The 20,295-nt window shown below is 41.3% G+C and overlaps 1 protein-coding gene across 3 annotated transcripts in view; it reads right to left on the reverse strand.

The window, feature by feature from the left end:
* Positions 1–1,189: 1,189 nt before the first annotated feature.
* The window catches only part of slc44a1b (solute carrier family 44 member 1b), a 35,084-nt gene continuing 15,978 nt past the window's right edge, over positions 1,190–20,295 (reverse strand). For 2 of the 3 annotated variants that reach the window (XM_084953556.1, XM_084953566.1), the window contains exons 5-15: positions 17,693–17,786; positions 17,443–17,612; positions 17,230–17,319; positions 16,983–17,140; positions 16,711–16,897; positions 16,039–16,207; positions 14,252–14,408; positions 13,125–13,208; positions 12,907–13,044; positions 12,005–12,241; positions 1,190–9,556 (exon numbers count right to left, since the gene is read on the reverse strand). In XM_084953556.1, coding sequence (XP_084809682.1) covers positions 9,128–9,556; positions 12,005–12,241; positions 12,907–13,044; positions 13,125–13,208; positions 14,252–14,408; positions 16,039–16,207; positions 16,711–16,897; positions 16,983–17,140; positions 17,230–17,319; positions 17,443–17,612; positions 17,693–17,786 — 1,913 coding nt within the window. In that variant the 3' untranslated portion in view covers positions 1,190–9,127. The remainder of the gene's footprint in view (positions 9,557–12,004; positions 12,242–12,906; positions 13,045–13,124; positions 13,209–14,251; positions 14,409–16,038; positions 16,208–16,710; positions 16,898–16,982; positions 17,141–17,229; positions 17,320–17,442; positions 17,613–17,692; positions 17,787–20,295) is intronic. The other variant, XM_084953573.1, reaches the window with a different exon arrangement.

Below are 20,295 nucleotides of genomic sequence, written 5' to 3' on the forward strand. Positions count from 1 at the left end.
TTAACAGTTACAATTTAACATAATGTAAAATTGTAACATTGTAAACATAATGTTACAATTTTACATTATGTTAAACTGTAACATAATGTAAAATTGTAACATTATGTTTACAATGTTACAATTTTACATTATGTTAAATTGTAACATAATGTAAAATTGTAACATTGTTTACAGTGTTATATTATGTTAAATTGTAACATTATGTGTACAATGTTACAATTTTACATTATGTTAAATTGTAACATAATGCTTAACAGATAATGGTTATCCTATTTTTATATCATACACAGTTGTCTTTTTCACAGGTATTGATGGTAATTTGCAGTGGCTTATTATTAATTGAAATACCTGTGAAGTCCTGTTGGTTTTTAATGATGATTTTATTGTTGTTTCAATATTATCCAAGGGTGCAAACGTGGTGGAAAATCAGAATCAGAATTTAACATTGATCCAAGATCAGACCCTAACATTGTTTCAATATAGGACAGCGAACTGGATGAAAGTGACAGCGAGTACGAGAGGATCCCGGAGTCAGGCCTGAGGAACAGTTAGGAGATCAGGGGTCAGTTAAAGGTTATCAATATCTGATGTGTGTAAGTAAGCAATAGTGTGTGTGTGTGTGTGTATGTATGTACTTCTATGAACATCAACTTGATGTTTCTTAAAATGATAACTTATTCTTATATAAACAAGGGGCCCAAAGCTCCTAACAAGTAGGGGTATTGTATTGGCTTGAGGCAGTCAGGTCATTTGACATCAACACCACCCAACCGGCCTGTCTAGCATGGACAACCACATCACGAGTCCATTAAATCATCTTTCTTCCACATCCAGATCCACAATTTGACCTTCAGCAGGTCGTCTTGCTCATGTCTAGAGTTGCACTCATCTGAAACGGGTTAACAGCTGAACAGTTGTACCTAATAAATCGGCCAGTCAGTATGTGGATATTGGCTAAAAAAAATTTTTTAAGTGTCACAAAAGGGTAAGAAGACAGATTATTGTTCAGATCAACAGAAAAATAACCACCAATGTGTCCTGTCAGGTTGTGTACATACATTTCCACGTGGGACCATTTGTTGGATATTTTCGGGCATTTCAAAGGCCAAACGATTAATCTGTCAATCATATTCCCTTCTGATATGATAACACACAGATCTTGAAAGTCAACAAAGATACCAAGCACAGATTCAAATTTTTCTTTTTATTATTTTTCTTAAAAAACAAATATACATAAGAAATGATAAATATAAAAAAACAACCCAGAGCCAAAGAAAAAGTTCTTCAATGTTACAAACCACTTCGTACTGCAGAGAAAACAAACACTAGTGTTACACCTGACAGTTAAACTTGTGTTGCCTAAAGTCTTAACTTGTTCTTGTTGCTATGAAGCCGTCCCTCATGAAGACGAAGAGTCACATCCGAAGGAAACAAAGACGTCAGAGTTTTTAGTGCTGTGGATCTAACAGCAGATTATTCACACCGTACGAAGACGACGCGCTGCAATACGGAGCTGGGACACATGGACATGCAACTTTACTACAACACCGGCCCTTCATCTGCTCCGATCCGGGCCCGAGGAAGCAGGCAAACAGTCTCAGATTGCCTTATTTAAAACCTACAACCGAAGTGAGAAGGGTGGCACGTAGAAGACGAGTTAGAGACACTCCAATGTTAAAGAAAGATCACTGCCAAGGCTCAGAAAATCACAACTGAATAAAAATAAATAACCTGTAACTGGTTTGGTTGGTCTGTTAACAGGATTACTCAAAAAGCTGTGCACAGACTTAAAGGTTGGCTCAAGTTGCAAGTCTTTAAACTTTAAAGAGCTAGATTTGGGATTCTTTTTTAGCGTTATGGGTAATAAAAATCGATAAAAAATACAAATGGACATTTTGGGACATTATATCAAACTGACCACTGATGTTCTTAAGAAAATATCAGACTAGTCTGGGTTGAGATGTTAATAATCGGGAGAGAATATGCAAACGTGTTATTAAAATGTTGTTAAGTTTTAAGTGCTACCCCCAGCCTCCTAGCAGATGCACCTACGACAACATTTTCAGAAAACTTGACCTCTGACCTTCACATTGAAGTTCAGGTCACTAAAAGGTCAACCTTTTATGGCTGAGGGGTAAAAAGCAAGAAACAACTTCAAGGCTCTGACAAATGAACCTATAAACTTCACAGGAGAATAAATAAGACCATTTTTAGCTGTGACTGCCGAGATCTCCAAATACCAAAGATATGATATCACACCTGAAGAGCGGCATGCAGAAACGGGGGCAGGTCAGGGTTAACCGTCCTCTTCAGGTTCTGTGAAATACTACTGACCACCTAAAACCTTGGTCACACAAACTCAAAGAACCAGCTCAAACAAGAGGAAGTCGTCCTGAATACACCTGCTCTTCTGCTTTTAGTTATTTCCTGTCATACTGAACAGGTTTCAAATAAAGAATTTCTCAAGTAATCCCTGTGAGCCAAAAGCTCAGGTTGCCACTCTAAAGGCTTAGATTCAAAGAGTTGTTTTCCTCTTTTGAAGCTGTATGACGTAGAGCACAGTAGCCCCACCCACCTCCTGTTCAGACCACTTATTATAATTACTAAAGCCTGAAAAAACACTTTAGTTAACTGAAATACATAAAGCAAAACTTTGGGAAAAAATAATGGTGATGAACTGAAACAATGTTGTGAAGTAAAAAAAAAAAAAAAAAAAAAAACATACATGAAATTTACTTTGTATTTGGATAGTTTTTGTGAGTTTGTTCAAATTTGTCGAGACTCAAAGCTAACCCATTCTAAACTTCTTAAAGTAGAAAGACGAGATGCAACCTGATAACCCTGCAGTAACGATGAAAGTTTTATACTTCTTTTTAAAGAAGAGGTGAAATGTTTTCACATAGGCTGTAACCTAAATGTCACTGAGCTACGAGCAGCTCAAACGTCACAAACACCAGCGGAGGTCACGTTTGTGACAGATCTGGGGCTCAGTTCAGGTTTTGGAAACATTCTTTACCTTCTGAGACGAGACAGAATTAGACTTAAATCAGCCTTAAATTTGTGTTTTGTTTTTTACCTGTGTGATTTCAAACTGATGCTTCTTTTTTTAAAAGCTGTTTTCTTTATGCAAATTTGACAGATTTGACCTTAAAGTTAGATGCACCCTGTGTTTAAATTAAAAAATACAATAAAATCCACTGAAAAAAATAAAAATAAAAAATCACAGTCTGATTATGACAACGCTGCATAAGTCAGTCGATACAAAGATTCTGATTGGAGTGTCACTAACCCACAGCTCACCTGCTGACCCTACACCTTCAGCAGCAGCTTGACCTCTGCGTGCCGACTGGATGGATTGAAATTGGTAAATGAAACGTATAATTAATCAGCAGACAAGGAAGAGGAGCTGAAATGTTTCATTCCAAGAAGAAATAAAGTTAAATAAATAACAAATTTGCTTTGTTAGTTCATGATTTTCACATAAAGTCCTTAAACAGGCCGGTCACGCCAGAAAACCCTCTAAAGTTTCTCAATTAAAACAATTCTGTAGAGATGTCTGGACAAAAATACCCCAAAGTGAAGTCTGTTTGTGTTTTAGGAGACACACCACTTAAAGCCTGATGAGGATTTTACTGTTTTTATATCACCACGTTTGTTTTCCATCTCGTTTTTGTCATTATTCCAAATGTCCTGTATATAAGTATCTGTACAAATTCTAACTGAATACTTGAAATGATCAGACTTTTCTGATGTTGGAATGAAACTTCTCAGTTCTGGGTTAATCTGCAGTGAGGTTAATCTGCCCGGCGACAGCAGTCACATGGTCCAAACTAATCTAAGTGTATCAGGAGTTAAATATTTCCTTTGATTGCTCTTAGTTTTTTCTTTTTGGGACGTTTAAACATGAATAAATGTGTGTGTGTGTGAGAGAGTGTAAGTGTGTGTGGTAATATCTGAGCTACGAACACTGTTCATCTAAAATACTTTACAGCTAATTCAAACGGACGTCAGTGATGAATGAACTCCATCTTTAGTGCAATTAGTTAACATGCTCGGAGCATCGAGTGCGGCGACCACGGCCTCGCTGCTTTTTCCACACACATGCGCTTAATAATTGAAAGCTGAATGTCAGACTGAGGTCCAGTTTTCTGCACACGGAGAGATTTCCCACAACAGCTTGTGAATCTGTCGGGTTGTTTTGTTTTTGTTTGGAGGAGACGCTCCTCAGTTTGGCCTCTCTGAACGGTTTATCTGTCAAAGTGAAGGAGGTGTTTGGCAGAGACGAGGTGCATGATGGGAACAGTCGCAGCCTAAACACCGCCGGTCGGAGCCAATCAGCTGCGCCCATTAACATCTCAGGAACAAAAAGTGTTAAACTGCACACAGATGTTCATCGTCACAGCAGCAGACTCAGACCAGAAACATGTCAGCAGGTCGATGTTTGAACACAACAAACTTTAAACTGACTGAACCCAGAGAACGTCCAAACTCCAGACTTCATCCTTAGGATGTCTCCATGGAAACACCTTCAGCTTCAGTTTACTGTAAACAGCTTGTAAAGGCAAAATTTTTTGAATAATGTGAATGAAAGTTGCTCTGTTTCCACTGATGCAAATGGTAAAGTGCCCACAAGCTGCAGTTCCTCTAACATCCACCGGAGGCTCCAGCAGTGAGTCAGTCCCCATAAACCCCCATGTTAAAACTTTACAGCAGAAATAAACATGTTTACAGTTTATATAAAAACGTTTTTGTCTCTATAGATAATTTACACCTTTATAACACGTCTACAGGTCAAGAATGTTTTTATAACTAACCTCTTTAAATTATATTAAGGCTTGAAGTTTGCATAATTAGGGGTGTGGTCTATTTGACTGACAGCTGGATAGTGATACAGGTGACTGTAGCTGCCTGCTAGGCTTCACCTCAAGTAACTGGAGTTAGAACTGGACCTCTGCACCGTGTTTGTTGGAGCATTTTTTATGCAATTATCTGACCAATAATATGGCTGCTGTGAGGTTTCTGTACTAACTGACTGTCCAAATGTTCTGAGCTTCAGTTTTGGTGAGGGAAATATTAGGATTTTATTTGCAGCACTAATTAGGTTCTAAACCTTCATTAATTTCCCTCCATTTTGAACCTGGTTTCCAATGGGAGGTACTCATGTGCAGATCATCATAATGATTTAGGATTTGGGATGATATAGGAGTGTTCAGTCTACACAACATAACTGAGCTGTAGGTCCCCAAAGTGCCCAGATAAGGCCAGACATGTTTGCTATCTGGGTTAAGTCTGTATTTCAGTCTGAAGGAAGGACGCTTGGATTCAGCCTCACACACAGCTTAACCTGCAGTGCAACAAGGCAACATGTTGGCCAACCAGGAGAGCAGTTTCCTCGGCAGCACCGTTGCTCTCAAATCAAAAGTTTCACTTTCTTCAGCACTTGACTCAAGACATTCTGATAACTCAAACTCACATTTTGGGCAACCTTTCTTTCTCAGGTTGCCCAATGAGTTGCCTTGTTGAACAATAAAAGGAGATTAAACCTCTGACAGTTGAGCCATTGGTCGGACTTCCTGCCTGAGGCAAAATTAATCATTGAACCTGGAACATGTTGAACAAAAGGAAGCAGGAAGACTTGTTGTCGTTGTTGATGTGGTCATATGATGCAGTTTTTTTTTTATTGCTGACTGAACTCAGCCGTCACATCTCCCACCGTCTTCTCGATGGAAACAACAATTTGATTTGTGGCGGTTTCAGAGGCGGCGGGTTCGGCTCTGGACAGGAAGTGGGATCCGGGTGATTGTTTGTTGGAGCATCCGTCTCTGACTCCAGTAAACCATTTTGAGCCCCGACCACAAGGGGACTCGGCTGATCGTTACAGCCTACGAGGTGAGAGTCATGTGACTGATGGAGACAGTTTTCTATAGGCTATTTATAGGTCTGATATGCATCAAAGATTCTGTCCTGATATGTTTAGGCAATGCACAATACATATCTTGGTGTTTGAAATGACTGATTGATATTTTTTAAAAAGAGCGTGATTTCAAATGTATTGATTTATCAGTCAGGAAACCTTTTAAAATTATTTTCCATTGTTCACAGTCAATATGTTATCTGCAGTGGGTGGCAGAAGGCCGCGCCCACAAGCAGATGCACAAACAAGAACCATGAGCTGCTATGTACACAAGATTTTCTCCACTTTACCCATATTAAACAGCTTTTCTTAAACAAGTAACTGAAGCTGTTACACTCCACCAGACCCCATTCATAAAAACAGTAATTTTACCTCAAAGAACACAGGAGTTACTCATCTACTGTTGCCACAATTGAATAGTTTGTAATATTGTGCTACTTTGGTGTTATAATGCATTAATTCGGACCTAAACTAATGCATTAAAAAGCAAAAGTCACACAAATAGGTCAATAACACTCATTTTCAGTGTTAAAAAAATCCCTGTTTTTGTCAAACAAGTCTGGTGGATTTAAAAAAGAGCCACTAACCCCGTCTTCTCCACAAGCTCTGTTGTCCTTCCTAGCTGCAGGAGAACTTCAGGCTTCAGCAAACTGAAGGTGCTGCATTAAGGAGTCACATGACTGGTCTCATGACCCACACCTTGCAGGTTGTAGCAGTAACTACGGTAGAAAAAACAAAAAACGCACACTCGTGGTGATCCATCCCACATAGAGTCTGACAGCCTCGGTATGACCTGGACAGATCTCATCCACCAAATAAATGGAGTTTTATGGCTGCTGTTCCGCCTGTCCACAGGCCCCGTCCCTTTGATAACTTGGTTGACGAGCTGTTTTCGGCTATGCGCGGGTCGTCTCCAAAACAAACGTTAAGACAAAAAACGTAAAAGTGGCTGAAAACTGTTAGGAACTGAAGAGTGAGCGATGAGTTGGGGTGAGTTTTATAAAAAAGGACATCACTACGAAAAAATGCATCAGCCGGTTTAAAATCTGCAGCGCTTCAATATAAAGTGCTTCATTACATTGTTACTTTTTTACAGTTTCTTATTAAAATATTGTTTTCCCTGGAGTGAAACCATAGTAAACATGTTACACGTTGGTAAAAATAAACATTTGGAATGTCTCTTTTTAACAAGTCCCATTGGCTGATTTTGGTCAAGCTGAACTCGTCCCCGGAGCCTGAAACAGCAAAACGGTCATATGGTTAACACAAGTCATTACACATTACAGGCAGTCACACAGGGTATGGACGAGAGAGCAGAGCATAATGGGAGATGAAGGTGAGTCAGGTCCACATAGCTGGAGCAGGGTTTGCTTATTTCCTAGTTTTTCTCACTAAGTTACTCACTTAAAAGTTTTTAATATTATTATCATTATTATCATCTTCATTATTAGGGGTGTAACAATTCTTCAGTTGGTCCCTTATTTCCATGAGAGTTCTCTGGGCATCCTGTTTCATGGGGACGCTCATGGGGATGCTTAGAATAAATGGGGCTCTATGGACTTAGAGCTAAAAGGGGTAAATGTTGTGGTAAAATCCCTTTCCTCGAGTACTACACCACCATTTACTATATCTTACATTCTGATATCTGGCTTCATACAAGCAGTAGTTTCCAGATAGCATCACCTTTAACCACCACTTTGTCTACAAACACTTGTAAGATCTATGCAGCTATTGCCACCAAAGGACGACCTCCTGTCATAAATCCTAAACTGAGCAACCATTAGCAAAACAATGATAGTTTTTAGGCAAAATTGGCTTCACTGTAAGACCAACTGAAGGACTTTAGTGTTATATTTGTAAAAGATTAGCCTAGAAGCTGCCAAATAACCTCCAACTGGTCGAGACAGTCCATCCTTCCTGGTTCTGTTGGCGGTCTCTTCCTGTTAAAAGGGAGTTCTTCCTCTCCATCATCTCTAAGTGCTGTTCATAAAAGTTTTGTCTGATTGTTGGACCTCTTTCTTAAAGTTGTAGGCTTTTGACGTTACGGTATTACAATGAACTGGTGTTATAACAGTTGAAATAACCATTTTAGCTGTTTGGCTCCAGAGTGGAAAAGCTATCCTTAAACTGCTCTGCAAAACTTTTAGAAGCGACTCAGGGTAAAGTGTATCCACCACAGCTATTTTTCCAGTGCTGTTACTACCGTGACAGAATCTTGGGGATTTTTCACAAACTGAAACACAATCTGCACAAACCTACAAGAGCTGGAGTGGTCCTTTGCATCTCTCTGTTGTTGCTGCGCTTCTAGATTTGGTTGTTTTTTGTTTCTCTCCAGTTTTTCTTTGGTTGATTGTTGGGGGTCGCTGAAGGACAAACATACAGGATGTGACAACCACCTGGTTTCTGGTTTTTAATTCGTCTCACTCTACCAGGAGCAAACATCTGGTGGGGAAAATAATGAACCCTTTAGAATTCATTTCTGAGTCAGACCTAGCTCTTCCTAAGCTGCTCGAACTATGAGGGACATGAGTTCAAGTGATGAAATATCATTCTTTGAAACCAAATAGGAAGCTAGGACCCAGAAGAAAGCATCTTTCAAAAAACCACCTTTAGTTAACCTCAATCAGCTCCTGAAAAATAGATTGTTTTTAAATCTATGGTCCATAAACTGAACTCTGTAAACATTTTTGATTCATATTTTAAAAATTAACTAACCTGTCTTACATCTGTTCCAATTTTATTGGTTATTCGATCATTCTGATCAGCAGGGAAGAGCAGAGTTTACATCTCAGTTTACATAATTTTTCTCCAATCATAAGGTAGTATATCTAAAAATGTGATGACAGGACCAGAATCACAGAAGCGTAAAGAGAGCCTGAGACTGAACCATGAACCTGAAGCTGCAGCTTACCATCTGCTGAGTCCTTCTTCTCGTTTAAAGCACCACAGTGAGAAAATAAGGCTGAACAGAAGTTCACTCAAACAGCAACAAAACATCAACACATTTATAAAAAGGAAATATTTCAAATATAAAAATTACAAAAGTAAAAAATAAATAGATTACAAACAAAAAGTCAGTAGGAGTTTAGTCTCTGAGGAAGCAGCCAGCATGATGATGATGGTGGTAATGTAAATGGGTTTGGCTTGCATGCGTCAGTGGGCCATCCAGTCAGCATGCTTGAATCACCACATGCATCAGTTAGCATGTATAGGTTAGCACACAGTGTTTACGGCGGCTGATTTAACATGTGAATGGGCAGAGGGGGCGGGGTTTGGCGTGTTCAGCAGGCTGACGAACAGGAAGAGAGTGGAGGTGGGCAGGTAGACACAGAGGAAGAGGACGACGTCCTCGCTGAGACAGAGGACAAAGTCGCTCTGCTCCATCAGCATCCAGTCCACCAGCACCCCCACCAACAGGTAGTACACCTGGAATTCCTGATGCTCCTCCCACTCCCCGTCACAACCCCAGTCTGGACCCACCGATGCCTCCTCCAATGAGTTCTTCTGCCTGACCACGCCCCCTCTGGTGTCATTGTCACTCACCATGGGCTTGATCTCCGCCCCTTCTGATGCCACTTCCTTCACCCGACTCCGCCCACGTTCCACAGCACGCTCCAACCGCCGGCTGCTCTCCACAAACTCCTGCAGGAACACAGAAAGGTGGACGAAGACCAAACACGTTAAAACACTGCACCCCATTGATATTCAAGAAAGTCCTTTTATTAGGAATCATGATCAGAACTTTATTTTGAACATAATCATGTTTAACAATAAAGGAACTACACATCCCATGATGAATTGCAAACTGGAGATTCTACAACAAACAACTCCCCCTTCTTGAACTGACACCTGCAGGTCAATGTTCCCTCTAATTTTTCGTGTGTCTGAGCGAACACACAAACTCCCTGAGCGGTCCCTTGGACCACTGTGAGCAACATTAGACGTGTGCACTGTGGTCACGCCAGCATCAAATCCATCCAAGTTACATGGTTTATTAAAATAATCAAATTACAGCATTTACATTTATGTTAGACTACTTTTAATTAACTGCTTTAGCCCACTTACAATGAAAATTTTAAAAAATCTTGTTCATGACCTGTGTAGTATGTTAACACTATTGAAAGTAGTCTAAGGAGCTTGGAAAGAAAAGCGTCTGGACTTCTTTGAGTTGCTTCAAGACGTTTCACCTCTCATCCGAGAAGCTTCTTCAGTTCTAAGGTCAAATGGTGGAGAGTCCCAGATTTAAACCCAGTGGGAGTTTCCCCCCAAAGAGGGACAAAGGACCCCCTGATGATCCTCTACCTAATCACATGGGCCAAGGTGTGAAAGCGGGTGTGGGTCACAATCAGCCAGGGTTTCGGGTGAGCTCATTGTGAAACCTGGCCCCACCCTATCATGTGATTTCCTGAGGTCAGATGGCCCAGGATGTGAGTGGGCATTAAGGCGCCTGGGGAGGGATCTCAAAACTGGATTACAGATGGCAGACAGTTGGTGTCGTATAACACCGCCTCTGTTCAAAGATGGTCGCTCACAGTGGACGTAAATGGCTTCTTTCACTCCTCTTTCAAACCATCTGTCCTCTCTGTCCAAAATGTGAATGTTGGCATCCTCGAAAGAGTGACCTTTGTCCTTTAGATGCAGATGGACTGCTGAGTCTTGTCCCGTGGAGGTGGCTCTTCTATGTTGTGCCATGCGCTTGTGAAGTGGCTGTTTGGTCTCTCCGACATAGAGGTCTGGGCATTCCTCGCTGCACTGTACAGCATACACCACGTTGTTAAGTTTGTGTTTTGGAGTTTTGTCTTTCGGGTGAACCAGTTTTTGTCTGAGTGTGTTGCTGGGTCTGAAGTACACTGGGATGTCGTGCTTGGAGAAAACCCTCCTGAGTTTCTCTGATACACCGGCTACATAGGGGATGACAATGTTGCTGCGTCTGTCCTTCTTATCCTCCCTCGCTGATGTCTGATCTTCTTTTCTGTGCATCTTTGCTGACTTGATAAACGCCCAATTAGGATAACCGTATGTTTTAAGTGCTTCCTTTACATGTGTGTGTTCCTTCTTTTTTCCTTCAGGCTTAGAGGGAACATGTTCTGCCCGGTGGTGTAGGGTCCTAATTACTCCAAGTTTGTGTTCCAGAGGGTGATGGGAGTCAAAGAGGAGGTACTGGTCCATGTGTGTGGGCTTCCGGTAAACTTTAATGTTGAGGTTGCCATTCTCTTCAATGTGCACAGCGCAGTCCAGGAAAGGCAAACAGTTATCCTTTGTGTCTTCCCTGGTGAACTTGATGTTTTTATCCACGGCGTTAATGTGCGCAGTGAAGGATTCCACTTCTTGTGTTTTGATTTTGACCCAGGTGTTGTCTACATATCTGTACCAGTGGCTGGGTACTCTCCCTTTAAAAGAGCCAAGAGCCTTTCTTTCCACTTCCTCCATGTTTTTGTTTTTGTTTTTTTTTTTTGCTCACAGGCTTTCGAGCGTTTTCCTTATAAAACGCAGTTTTTACCGTTTCTTCCCACAGTAAATATAAACAACGATAGTATTAAGGAAGAAAACCAAACATTGCATATATTTTTATCATAACTCTGGTTTTACGTGGTCTATCAACACAATTTAAAAACTGGTATAAAGTCCACACTTTTCCCGTCAATTGTTCCGTCTGTCCTGCTCACATCTCCACGTTGTCATTAACGTGGCTTCACTCCACATCAGCCACGCCGCTTTGCTAGCTAAAACACCGGTGTCGGCACATAAGGACGCTGTCATAGCCTGTCAACGACGTTGATTAGCTGCGTATATACGAATGTGAATCGCATTATTGGCTGGACTATGGGATAAGGTGGCATCGTTCTAATCCCAGCAGCCAGTCACTTACTGACTAACACTGCAAAACAGAATTGTTAAAGTTTTAACGCAACGCAGATTTTCTGTGCACAGAGACCGTGCCAGCAGTGCGCAATTGCGCATGTGCGCAGCTTAGAGGGAACATTGCTGCAGGTCATCATTACACTAACATATTTTCAGAGTTGAATGTTACCATATCAGTCCTTTTAGTAAATTCACCGAGCTCCGAGGGAGACAGATGAAAGATCTCACCATCAGAGCTTTGTCCATGAAGAACTCCTTCCCTGGAGTGCCGTCGTTGTACTTTGTATCAATGGCGAAGCAGAGGAAGAGGACGTCCACCACAATCTCAAAGATGGACAGGAAGCAGTGGGCCACCAGGAAGGAGAAAAGACACACGATGATGAGCGGCAGCAGCCACTCTGCGTAATCCCGCTGGTAGTTCAGGAGGAGGACTCCAGCGAACGCCGTCGTCGTCACAATCAGGATCTGAGGAGATATATTCAAATAAACTGATGACAGGTGGGAAAAGAAAAACTGAAATCCACTGTCCATATGCCGTGATGCTTCAAAGTTCACTAGCTACTTTTTTTCTACTAAAGATAGAAAGCAACAGAGCTCCCGAGAACACCTTAGACAGGTAACCTACAAGTCAACATCAGCTCCAGCTCTGCTGGGGTGTTTGTAAGCTAGAAATTTATCTGTCTGTAAGTGACAGGAGAATGGTGGACAAAAGCCAAGATGAAAGCCCTCCCTGCCACTAGATTTTACAGCTAAAAAACAAATGCAAAGAAAAGGAAGGAAGATGAACATAATAGCACTGTTTCTGGATCTGGCTAGCTAATAGCTCCTTTCCCCACCTATACTGGCGTATACGTATAGTATAGAAAAACCATTTAGGCATAGCATCAAATCTCATTTCACGGGACCAGTAAAAGTGTTTAAAGTCAATGTTTTGGAAATTCTGAACTTAATCCCACAGAACTGTAAATGGAAAATGGACTGGTTCTTATATAGTGCTTTTCTGCTGTAGCTGAGCACTCGAAGCTCTCTTACAGCAACATTCAGTTAGGTGATCACACTCAAAGTGAAGATCCTTCCTCCAAAGCAGCACAAACTGGCAGGAAAAATGAAAAATCAAGCTCCCGCCTCACCTTCCCCAGGAAGAGCACAAAGTCTCCAATGGCATTTATTGTGGCGACTCGCAGCGCGTTTTCTACCAGGATCACGAAGGCGTCACGTGCAGACGTGCAGAAACTGGTGCTGTTGATGGCTGTGGCTGCATATGCATTCTGGGAAATAAAACCAGACATGGTGAGATGATCATATCAATGAAGAGAAGAGAAGAGAAGAGAAGAGGGTGGAGTATTACCTGATTGAGATAGTTGAGGCACTTCTCCAAACACCACAGACAACAGATACAAGTTTTCAGCATACAGCGAGCGCACGCATTCTCCTGATAAACAACAGATAATATCAGGTTATATATAAAATGTATTTATGTTTACATGTCACATACAACACACTGTACATGTAATCATTTTTAAAAAGGATGAACGAGTTGTTAATGCAACAGAAATGTTGTTGTAGTGACGAGGAGACTTCTGTTTGAACACCAAAACATCATCAGCATACAGACGGATGCCCTTCGGTCTGTATTGTTACGAAACCTTTAAAGGACATCAAGTCATTCTTCTGATGTTTTTTTTCCAGATTGATCATAATTGGTGAAACTGTTCAATGAATCACTTCCGTGTAATCTTAGCAACAGTGTGTTCGCCACTGACAGGTTCACATTGTTCTTCTAAGTGACAGTGTCATGGTAAGGTTCCCTACTGAGAAAAAAAATCCATACACCTATGCACATCTCAGTATTCATCAGGAGTTTCAAGAGGGCATACAGAAAAAGAGAAAATCTGCCTAAATGCTTTCTTTAACTAATTGTTACATAAAATCAATGTCAAACTTAAATTTAATGGGATCTGGTGAAATAACATTTACTTGGTATATATTCAGTTTACACTAAGCACTGTCCTCTTTAAAAATTATTTATTTGAATAAATAAAACTTTGATTTTAGGTATTTTGTTTGCATCTTATTGCTTTATTACTTCATGTTTAGTAAAAGTGAAAACTAATTTTTTCAGGGTTGGATTTTTTTTAAAGGCTTCTGGCGTGTGGCAGCCTGTTACGGCAGCTCTGCTCATTTCTGAGCTTTTTTCTTATTTCCTCTTTCCTCTCTTCTTGTAACTTTCTAACTTAAGTCTTAGCAATTATATTCTGCCATCATGCACTACTGCTTTCTGCTAGTTATAGCATTTTATTCTATTTTTATATAGTATGTTATTCTTTTATCTTATTCTATTCCATTGTTTTTCTTAATTTTTGCTGCTGTAACTTTGCACTGTCCACTTTCTGCTGTGACACAAAAAATTTCCCAGATGTGGGACTAATAAAGGTTTATCTTATCTTAACAGTCTAGTAAATAAAGTTTTTGTACCTTTCCTTTGAGCTGATTATGGATGTACATGAGGATGAGTCGTGGGATCTTGACCAGTGTGATGATGAAGGATCCTTTAGCAACTGTGCCCAGGTGGTACCGGACCAGCCTCAGGACTGAGGACAGGATTGGAGTCACTGGGAGTCGGTTCTTGTCCCTGAAACACAAAGTCCTGGTTAAGAGTCTTTCCTGCCAGGAGACATTTAGAAGAACCTTTATGTTTCCTGAAACGAGGGGGTACGCATGTGGAGAATCCACTCTGAAACCCAGAGTTTAAAAAGGCAGGCTAAAAAGATGCAGTATTATGCTGTCATTGTATACCAGAGTGACTACAAATACAGACAGTATGATTTTAATACCTTGAGAGAAAACAAGCATAATAATTTTTTTGTAATTTTGACTCTGTACACCTCCACAGTGTACTTTACTTCAAACAATTACGATATGACTGAAGCGCACTCTCTAGAAGTATCACGGCCAATGTCTACAATCAAGAGAAACCTTCAAAAATATTATTTCTTTTGCAGCTTGTTGTAAACAAGCTGCAACCCACTGCTTACAACCAATAAGAGGACCAGATTAGCCAGCAGAACTACCTCCAGATCAACACTAGTAAAACCAAGGAGCTGGTGGTAGACGTCTGCAGGCACAAACATCCTCCACTGCAACCACTAAACATTCAAGGTATGGACATTGAGACTCTGGACAGCTACAGGTACCTTGGTGTTCATCTGAACAATAAACTGGACTGGACTCATAATTCAGACGCCCTCTACAGAAAAGGGCAGAGCAGGCTGTACCTGCTGCGGAGACTTAGGTCGTTTGGAATGAAGGGCCCACTACTGAAGCGCTTCTATGACTCTGTGGTGGCCTCAGCCATCTTTTATGGTGTGGTCTGCAGGGGTGGCAGCATCTCTGCTGGGGACAGGAAGAGACTGAACAGGAGGGCCAGCTCTGTTCTAGGATGCCCTCTTGACAAGTGGAGGTGGTGAGTGACAGGAGAATGGTGGCTAAGCTGTCATCCCTGTTGGACAACATCTCCCATCACATGCAGGAGACTCTGAGAGCACTGAGCAGCTCCTTCAGTGGCTGCGGCACCCACGGTGTGGGACGGAGAGATTTCGCAGGTCTTTCCTCCCCACTGCTGTCAGACTGTACAACAAAGACTCCAACTGACCAAACACACACATCCAAACATGTGCAAAAGCAATAATACTAAGTGCAATACTCTTTTCTGGCATCGTTGTATTATACTCAGTTGTATATAGCATTTGTATTCTATTTTATTCTATTATATACAGTATTTTATTTTATGCTATTCTATTGTGTACAGTTGTGTATAGTATCTTATTCTTATCTTATTCCAGTGTTTTTCTAATTTTTGCTATGTAACTTTGCACTGTCCACTTTGTAACAAAACAAATTTCCCACGTGTGGGACTAATAAAGGTCATCTTATCTTATCTTAGATTAGACTTTATGACAAAACATCTAATGAGCCTGCACAGATAAATTTATACCAGAACGATTGCTAAAGAAAGGTATGGAGAAAGAGAGACACATGATCCTGCTGTCATTGTCCAAATACCTACAGACCAGCTGTTCATTTTCCTAAAAGTATCCAAGCTGATTTTATCCACTTTCCACCATGTTGCTTTACTACATCGATTACAGTCAGTGTCTCAGGCGAAAAGAAGCTGTCTTTTCTATTTAAATACCATCATATACCAAATTCCCCAGTGAAATATCAAGTATGAAAAAGGTATGTAAAGTGTAGTATGGACTCACCTTGTGAAATAGTACGTGACCACAGCACCGGCCACAGTCATCTGCTGACAGGCCAGGATGAACTCACTGATCCAGACCAGGCCCACAGCATGGTACCAGGTCAAGTACTGAAGAGGACCGGTCAGTCTGAACTCCGTCAGCCCCGTCTCCTCGTTCTGTACGGGGTTACCTGCACGACCACACAGAGCAAAGAGAGAAAGAATAATTTGATGACTAAAACTAAATGAAATCTGCTACTTTACATTCAACATTCAACAGAAACACAAATCCACAGAGATAGTTTCCAGTACCGCAATTCGCCCAAATTGGTTCAAGCATAATTTATAGGATAAACGATTTACGAATGAGTCAGTACAACCAAAAGGTACAACAAGAACAGAGAGAAACTGTAGATCTTGGACATGTGAACATGTGTATGTGATTGGGGGGGGGGGGGGGGGGGTTTCAACCAAATATATACCAGCTGTTTGACTTATTAGCAAAACAAAGACGAATATCTAACAGCATTGTAGTTTAAACTGAAGACAGGAGGCCAAGGTAGCAGTAGCAGAGTTGAAGGTAGAAAGATGTTCACTGGGAGTAACCAGGAGAGATAGGATTAGTAATGAGCACATCAGAGGGACAGCTCCGTGTTTATGATGTCAGCTTTTCTCTTTGACTGCTGCAACTGACCGGTGGTTCCCAAGAAGAGAAGGACCAGGATCCAGTAGATCCAAAAGAGCAGGAGGGCAAAGAAGGTGACAAAGGGCTGCAGGGTGAGGAGGGGGAGGTGGATGAAGACTTTTCCTGCTACGTGGAACAGAGCGATGGTCAGAGCTACTCGTTTCCTCATGAAGAGCATCAGCAGCAGGAGGATGATCTGGAGACAAAACACACAGTCAGTCTCGGGTTTAAAACACCAATCAATCACACTTTCTATGCTCTGTTTGATGTCGAGTACATACAGTGAATACAGTGGCAGCAACGGCATAGACAAGTAGTGCCTGTCCGCTATCTCTGGTGACCTCCACCTCCTCCTTCGCTTCCTTCAGTACTTTAGAGGAAGTGTCGTTCCCGTATAGCCGGTAGTCAATGTAGAGCCACCAGAGCACACTAGTCCCCGCTTAGACACAAAAAGCAGAGCCCTGATTTCAGACACATTTCATCTGTTTACATCTTTTAATGCAACAAACAGACAGGAAGTGATCTCACCAAGGGATCCAAGGACGACCAGTGAGGTGAGGATCCAGACGAGGACAGCAGAGATGTAACGAATGATCACCATGAGGATCATGGAGAGGACTGAAAAAGACAGGCAAAAAAAAGTGATGTTAGAGCCTCAAGTGGCCATTAGAAGAACTGCAGTTTTTGGCACTTCCATATGAGAATTAGATTTTCGTCTTAGAGGTTGATGCTTGTTCTCACACAGTGCGAGGACACAAAGTCCGATGATGATCTCTTTACTGGCAGCGACGCCAGCGATCAGTCGGTGCAGAACACTGTTATCCCCGACAAACGTCACCACAGCCTCAGCAAACCTTGCGTAGCAGGAGATGTCCACCGGAGTGCAGCGATTAAACACGGGCAGCGGTTTACTGAGAATGGAAGACAGAGGTCAGAGGTCACAGAAAAAGCAAAAAAGCAAGCGACTTTGGGGTGAAAAGCTGCTACATACCTTGGTGGAACAGGTAGTTTGGGGCATTTAGTGGTCCTCTGTTCGAGAACAGGATATCTATGAGCTGCTAACTCATAGGAGCACAGCTCAGAACCTGAAAGAAAAAAAAACACCATCATATTTTAAATAATAATAAAATAACTTCTAATACGGCCCTTTAGATGCAGAGAAGGTCTTTGACAAGGTTTAATGATCCTAGTTCTTTAAAGTCTCACTGGGATGGTCCTCTGCTACCGCTGCTGTTTACACTAGCAATTCCACTTTTGCAGTAACTGTACAATCATACCCACAAATCTATGGGTTAACAACAGGACACACTGACCATCAACTATCCCTATATGTTGATAATATAATTTTGTTTATGCCAACAGCATCAGACTGATGTTTGCAGACAATATGCATGACCTAATGGAAGCACATCTGTTTCAGTAAATCAAACAGTTCCTGAAATAGGTTTTTACTGGCTTAACCATTTTAAAAACAATAAAACATAATAATAATCTTTATTTATAAACTGTTTTTCAGAACAAAGTACTTCACAGGACAATTCAGATAAATGGTAAATGGACTGGTTCTTATATAGCGCTTTTCTACTCTCACTGAGCACTCAAAGCACTCAGTAAAATAAACTTTATAAAATACTGGCAGGTGCCAGCGCCTCAGCCTCCTGGCAGTTGAATCTTTAGGTGGCACAATCCCACTTTTACATTTTAACAAGGTTAAAAGTTGTTCTATGCTTATTGTATAATGTTGAAACAACATTAACATCTTTTAACATTTTTTGCAATCAAATTGTGCCCTGGCCTGAACATGCAGAAGCGTGATTATCATTATGAAAATTCACTGAATGTAAACTGGGAAAAAGCTTTGAATGTCATTGTGTCAAAACACTGAAACACTGACACCATTTTAACTACATATTGCTTTCTGCGTCATTGAGAAACCTGCAAAACAAAAATGCATGAATTGGATCAAGATTGTCAAATTGCAAAGTGTCAGAGATTGTCAGTTAAGTTATTAGTATGAGAAGCCTATATTATATTCTTCCTGTGTAAATACACCTATTGCATTCACAAGATTTTTAGTAAACATGACCTTTGACCTTAACCTTGAGGTCAAGGTCACCAATATTGATACTCATCCAAGATTTTTAGTAGATGCACTTATGGGATCAAGTCACTAAAAGTACAAAAAGGCACCACTGTTCAACTATAAGCTGTTCTGCTGTTCTGCTAAATTTGGGTTTTTTTGATATTCACAATATTGGTATTCTAGTCCTCAAGTTATAGAATCAGTATGATCTTAACATGCAGACTTTCATGGTTTTCACATCCAAGCTGATGGTCGGGGTGAGCGCTGGGTTTTTCCACAGTGCCGGCGTTTCCAACTCTGAGCGTATCCGCCGCATCACCGCTGACAGGCTGCACCTGAGTGTAATCTGGGCTGCTGGCTTCTTGAAATCACTGCTCATATTCACTCTCCACCAGATCGTCTGCTAAGCCTCGTTAGTCAAGGCCGCCACAGTGACAGTATCTTGCCATAGTTATTCTTGTATTGACCTTGTACCTTCTGCTCACAGAAAACCTCTGGATGTTGCTGAAACTCACTGCCATAACCCGTCTTGGTTCAGTCACTGGTCAGCACACAGCTTCTCCACTTACACTCACCTGCCTGCCTTCCTGTCCAGCACTCTGACATTAACGGATTTACTCATCGGAGTACCTCTACACCCCGTCCGCACCAACCCCTCTATGCTTCGCCTCCGCCTGTGAAAAGTAAGACTGTTTGCAATTTGCAACCTACGCCTTGGATCCGCATCTGGCATCCCTTCTAACACTTGTTTCCCTTGTTTCAGTGACTCTGAGAATTACGCCACACCCTTTCCCTCTGTCCCACACCCCATGGGTCCTGCACTGGATGTTACCCAGTGTTGGGTCCCCAGCCCTCGTCCGCAACAGCCCCAAGGCTCCCTCACGGACCATGTCACAGTTCACGTAGTGATTTACTAACCACTCGTTTCAGTGTTTTTGTAATCGTGTGACTTTTATAGTGTTGTTTCTTTGCTTCATAGTATACGTCAAGTGATTATGGTACAGTTCAAGGAAATAGTACATCATAGTATTACTCCTGTTCATAACGTGTCAAAGAATTATTTGAGTAGTAGCTTCCTAGTTTGCTTTGTCACTTGCCCTAAGTTTATGGTATACTTGCTATCGCTCCTTGCATTTCTGTACACTTTGTGCCTCAGTTCACGCTCTGTAATAAAAGTCTATTTTGCTCACAGTCCCTGACTCCAAGTGCGGTCTGCATTCAAGTCCATTCCCTCGTGTTGGCCCTCTGGCCTTGACATCTGGAGGAAAAGTTTAGGAATTATAGGTCTGTACTACATAGACAACTTCCAGGGGCCAAATGTAACCTGTGGTACAGAGTTTCATTAATTCATCATAAATTAAATAACTAAAAGGTTGATAGATGAGTCCAGGTCCATCTGCTATTGGCAGCTGCTTGTGTGAACCCACAGCATGCAGCCAGTTCAACTACCCTAAACACAATACAAATCCTTCACTGTTCCCACGACCTGTGACACTAGGCAAGGATAGATC

This window comes from Perissodus microlepis, chromosome 2, assembly GCF_051167445.1.
Source record: "Perissodus microlepis isolate ML-2025 ecotype Zambia chromosome 2, ASM5116744v1, whole genome shotgun sequence".
In the NCBI taxonomy this organism is placed as follows: Eukaryota; Metazoa; Chordata; class Actinopteri; order Cichliformes; family Cichlidae; genus Perissodus; species Perissodus microlepis.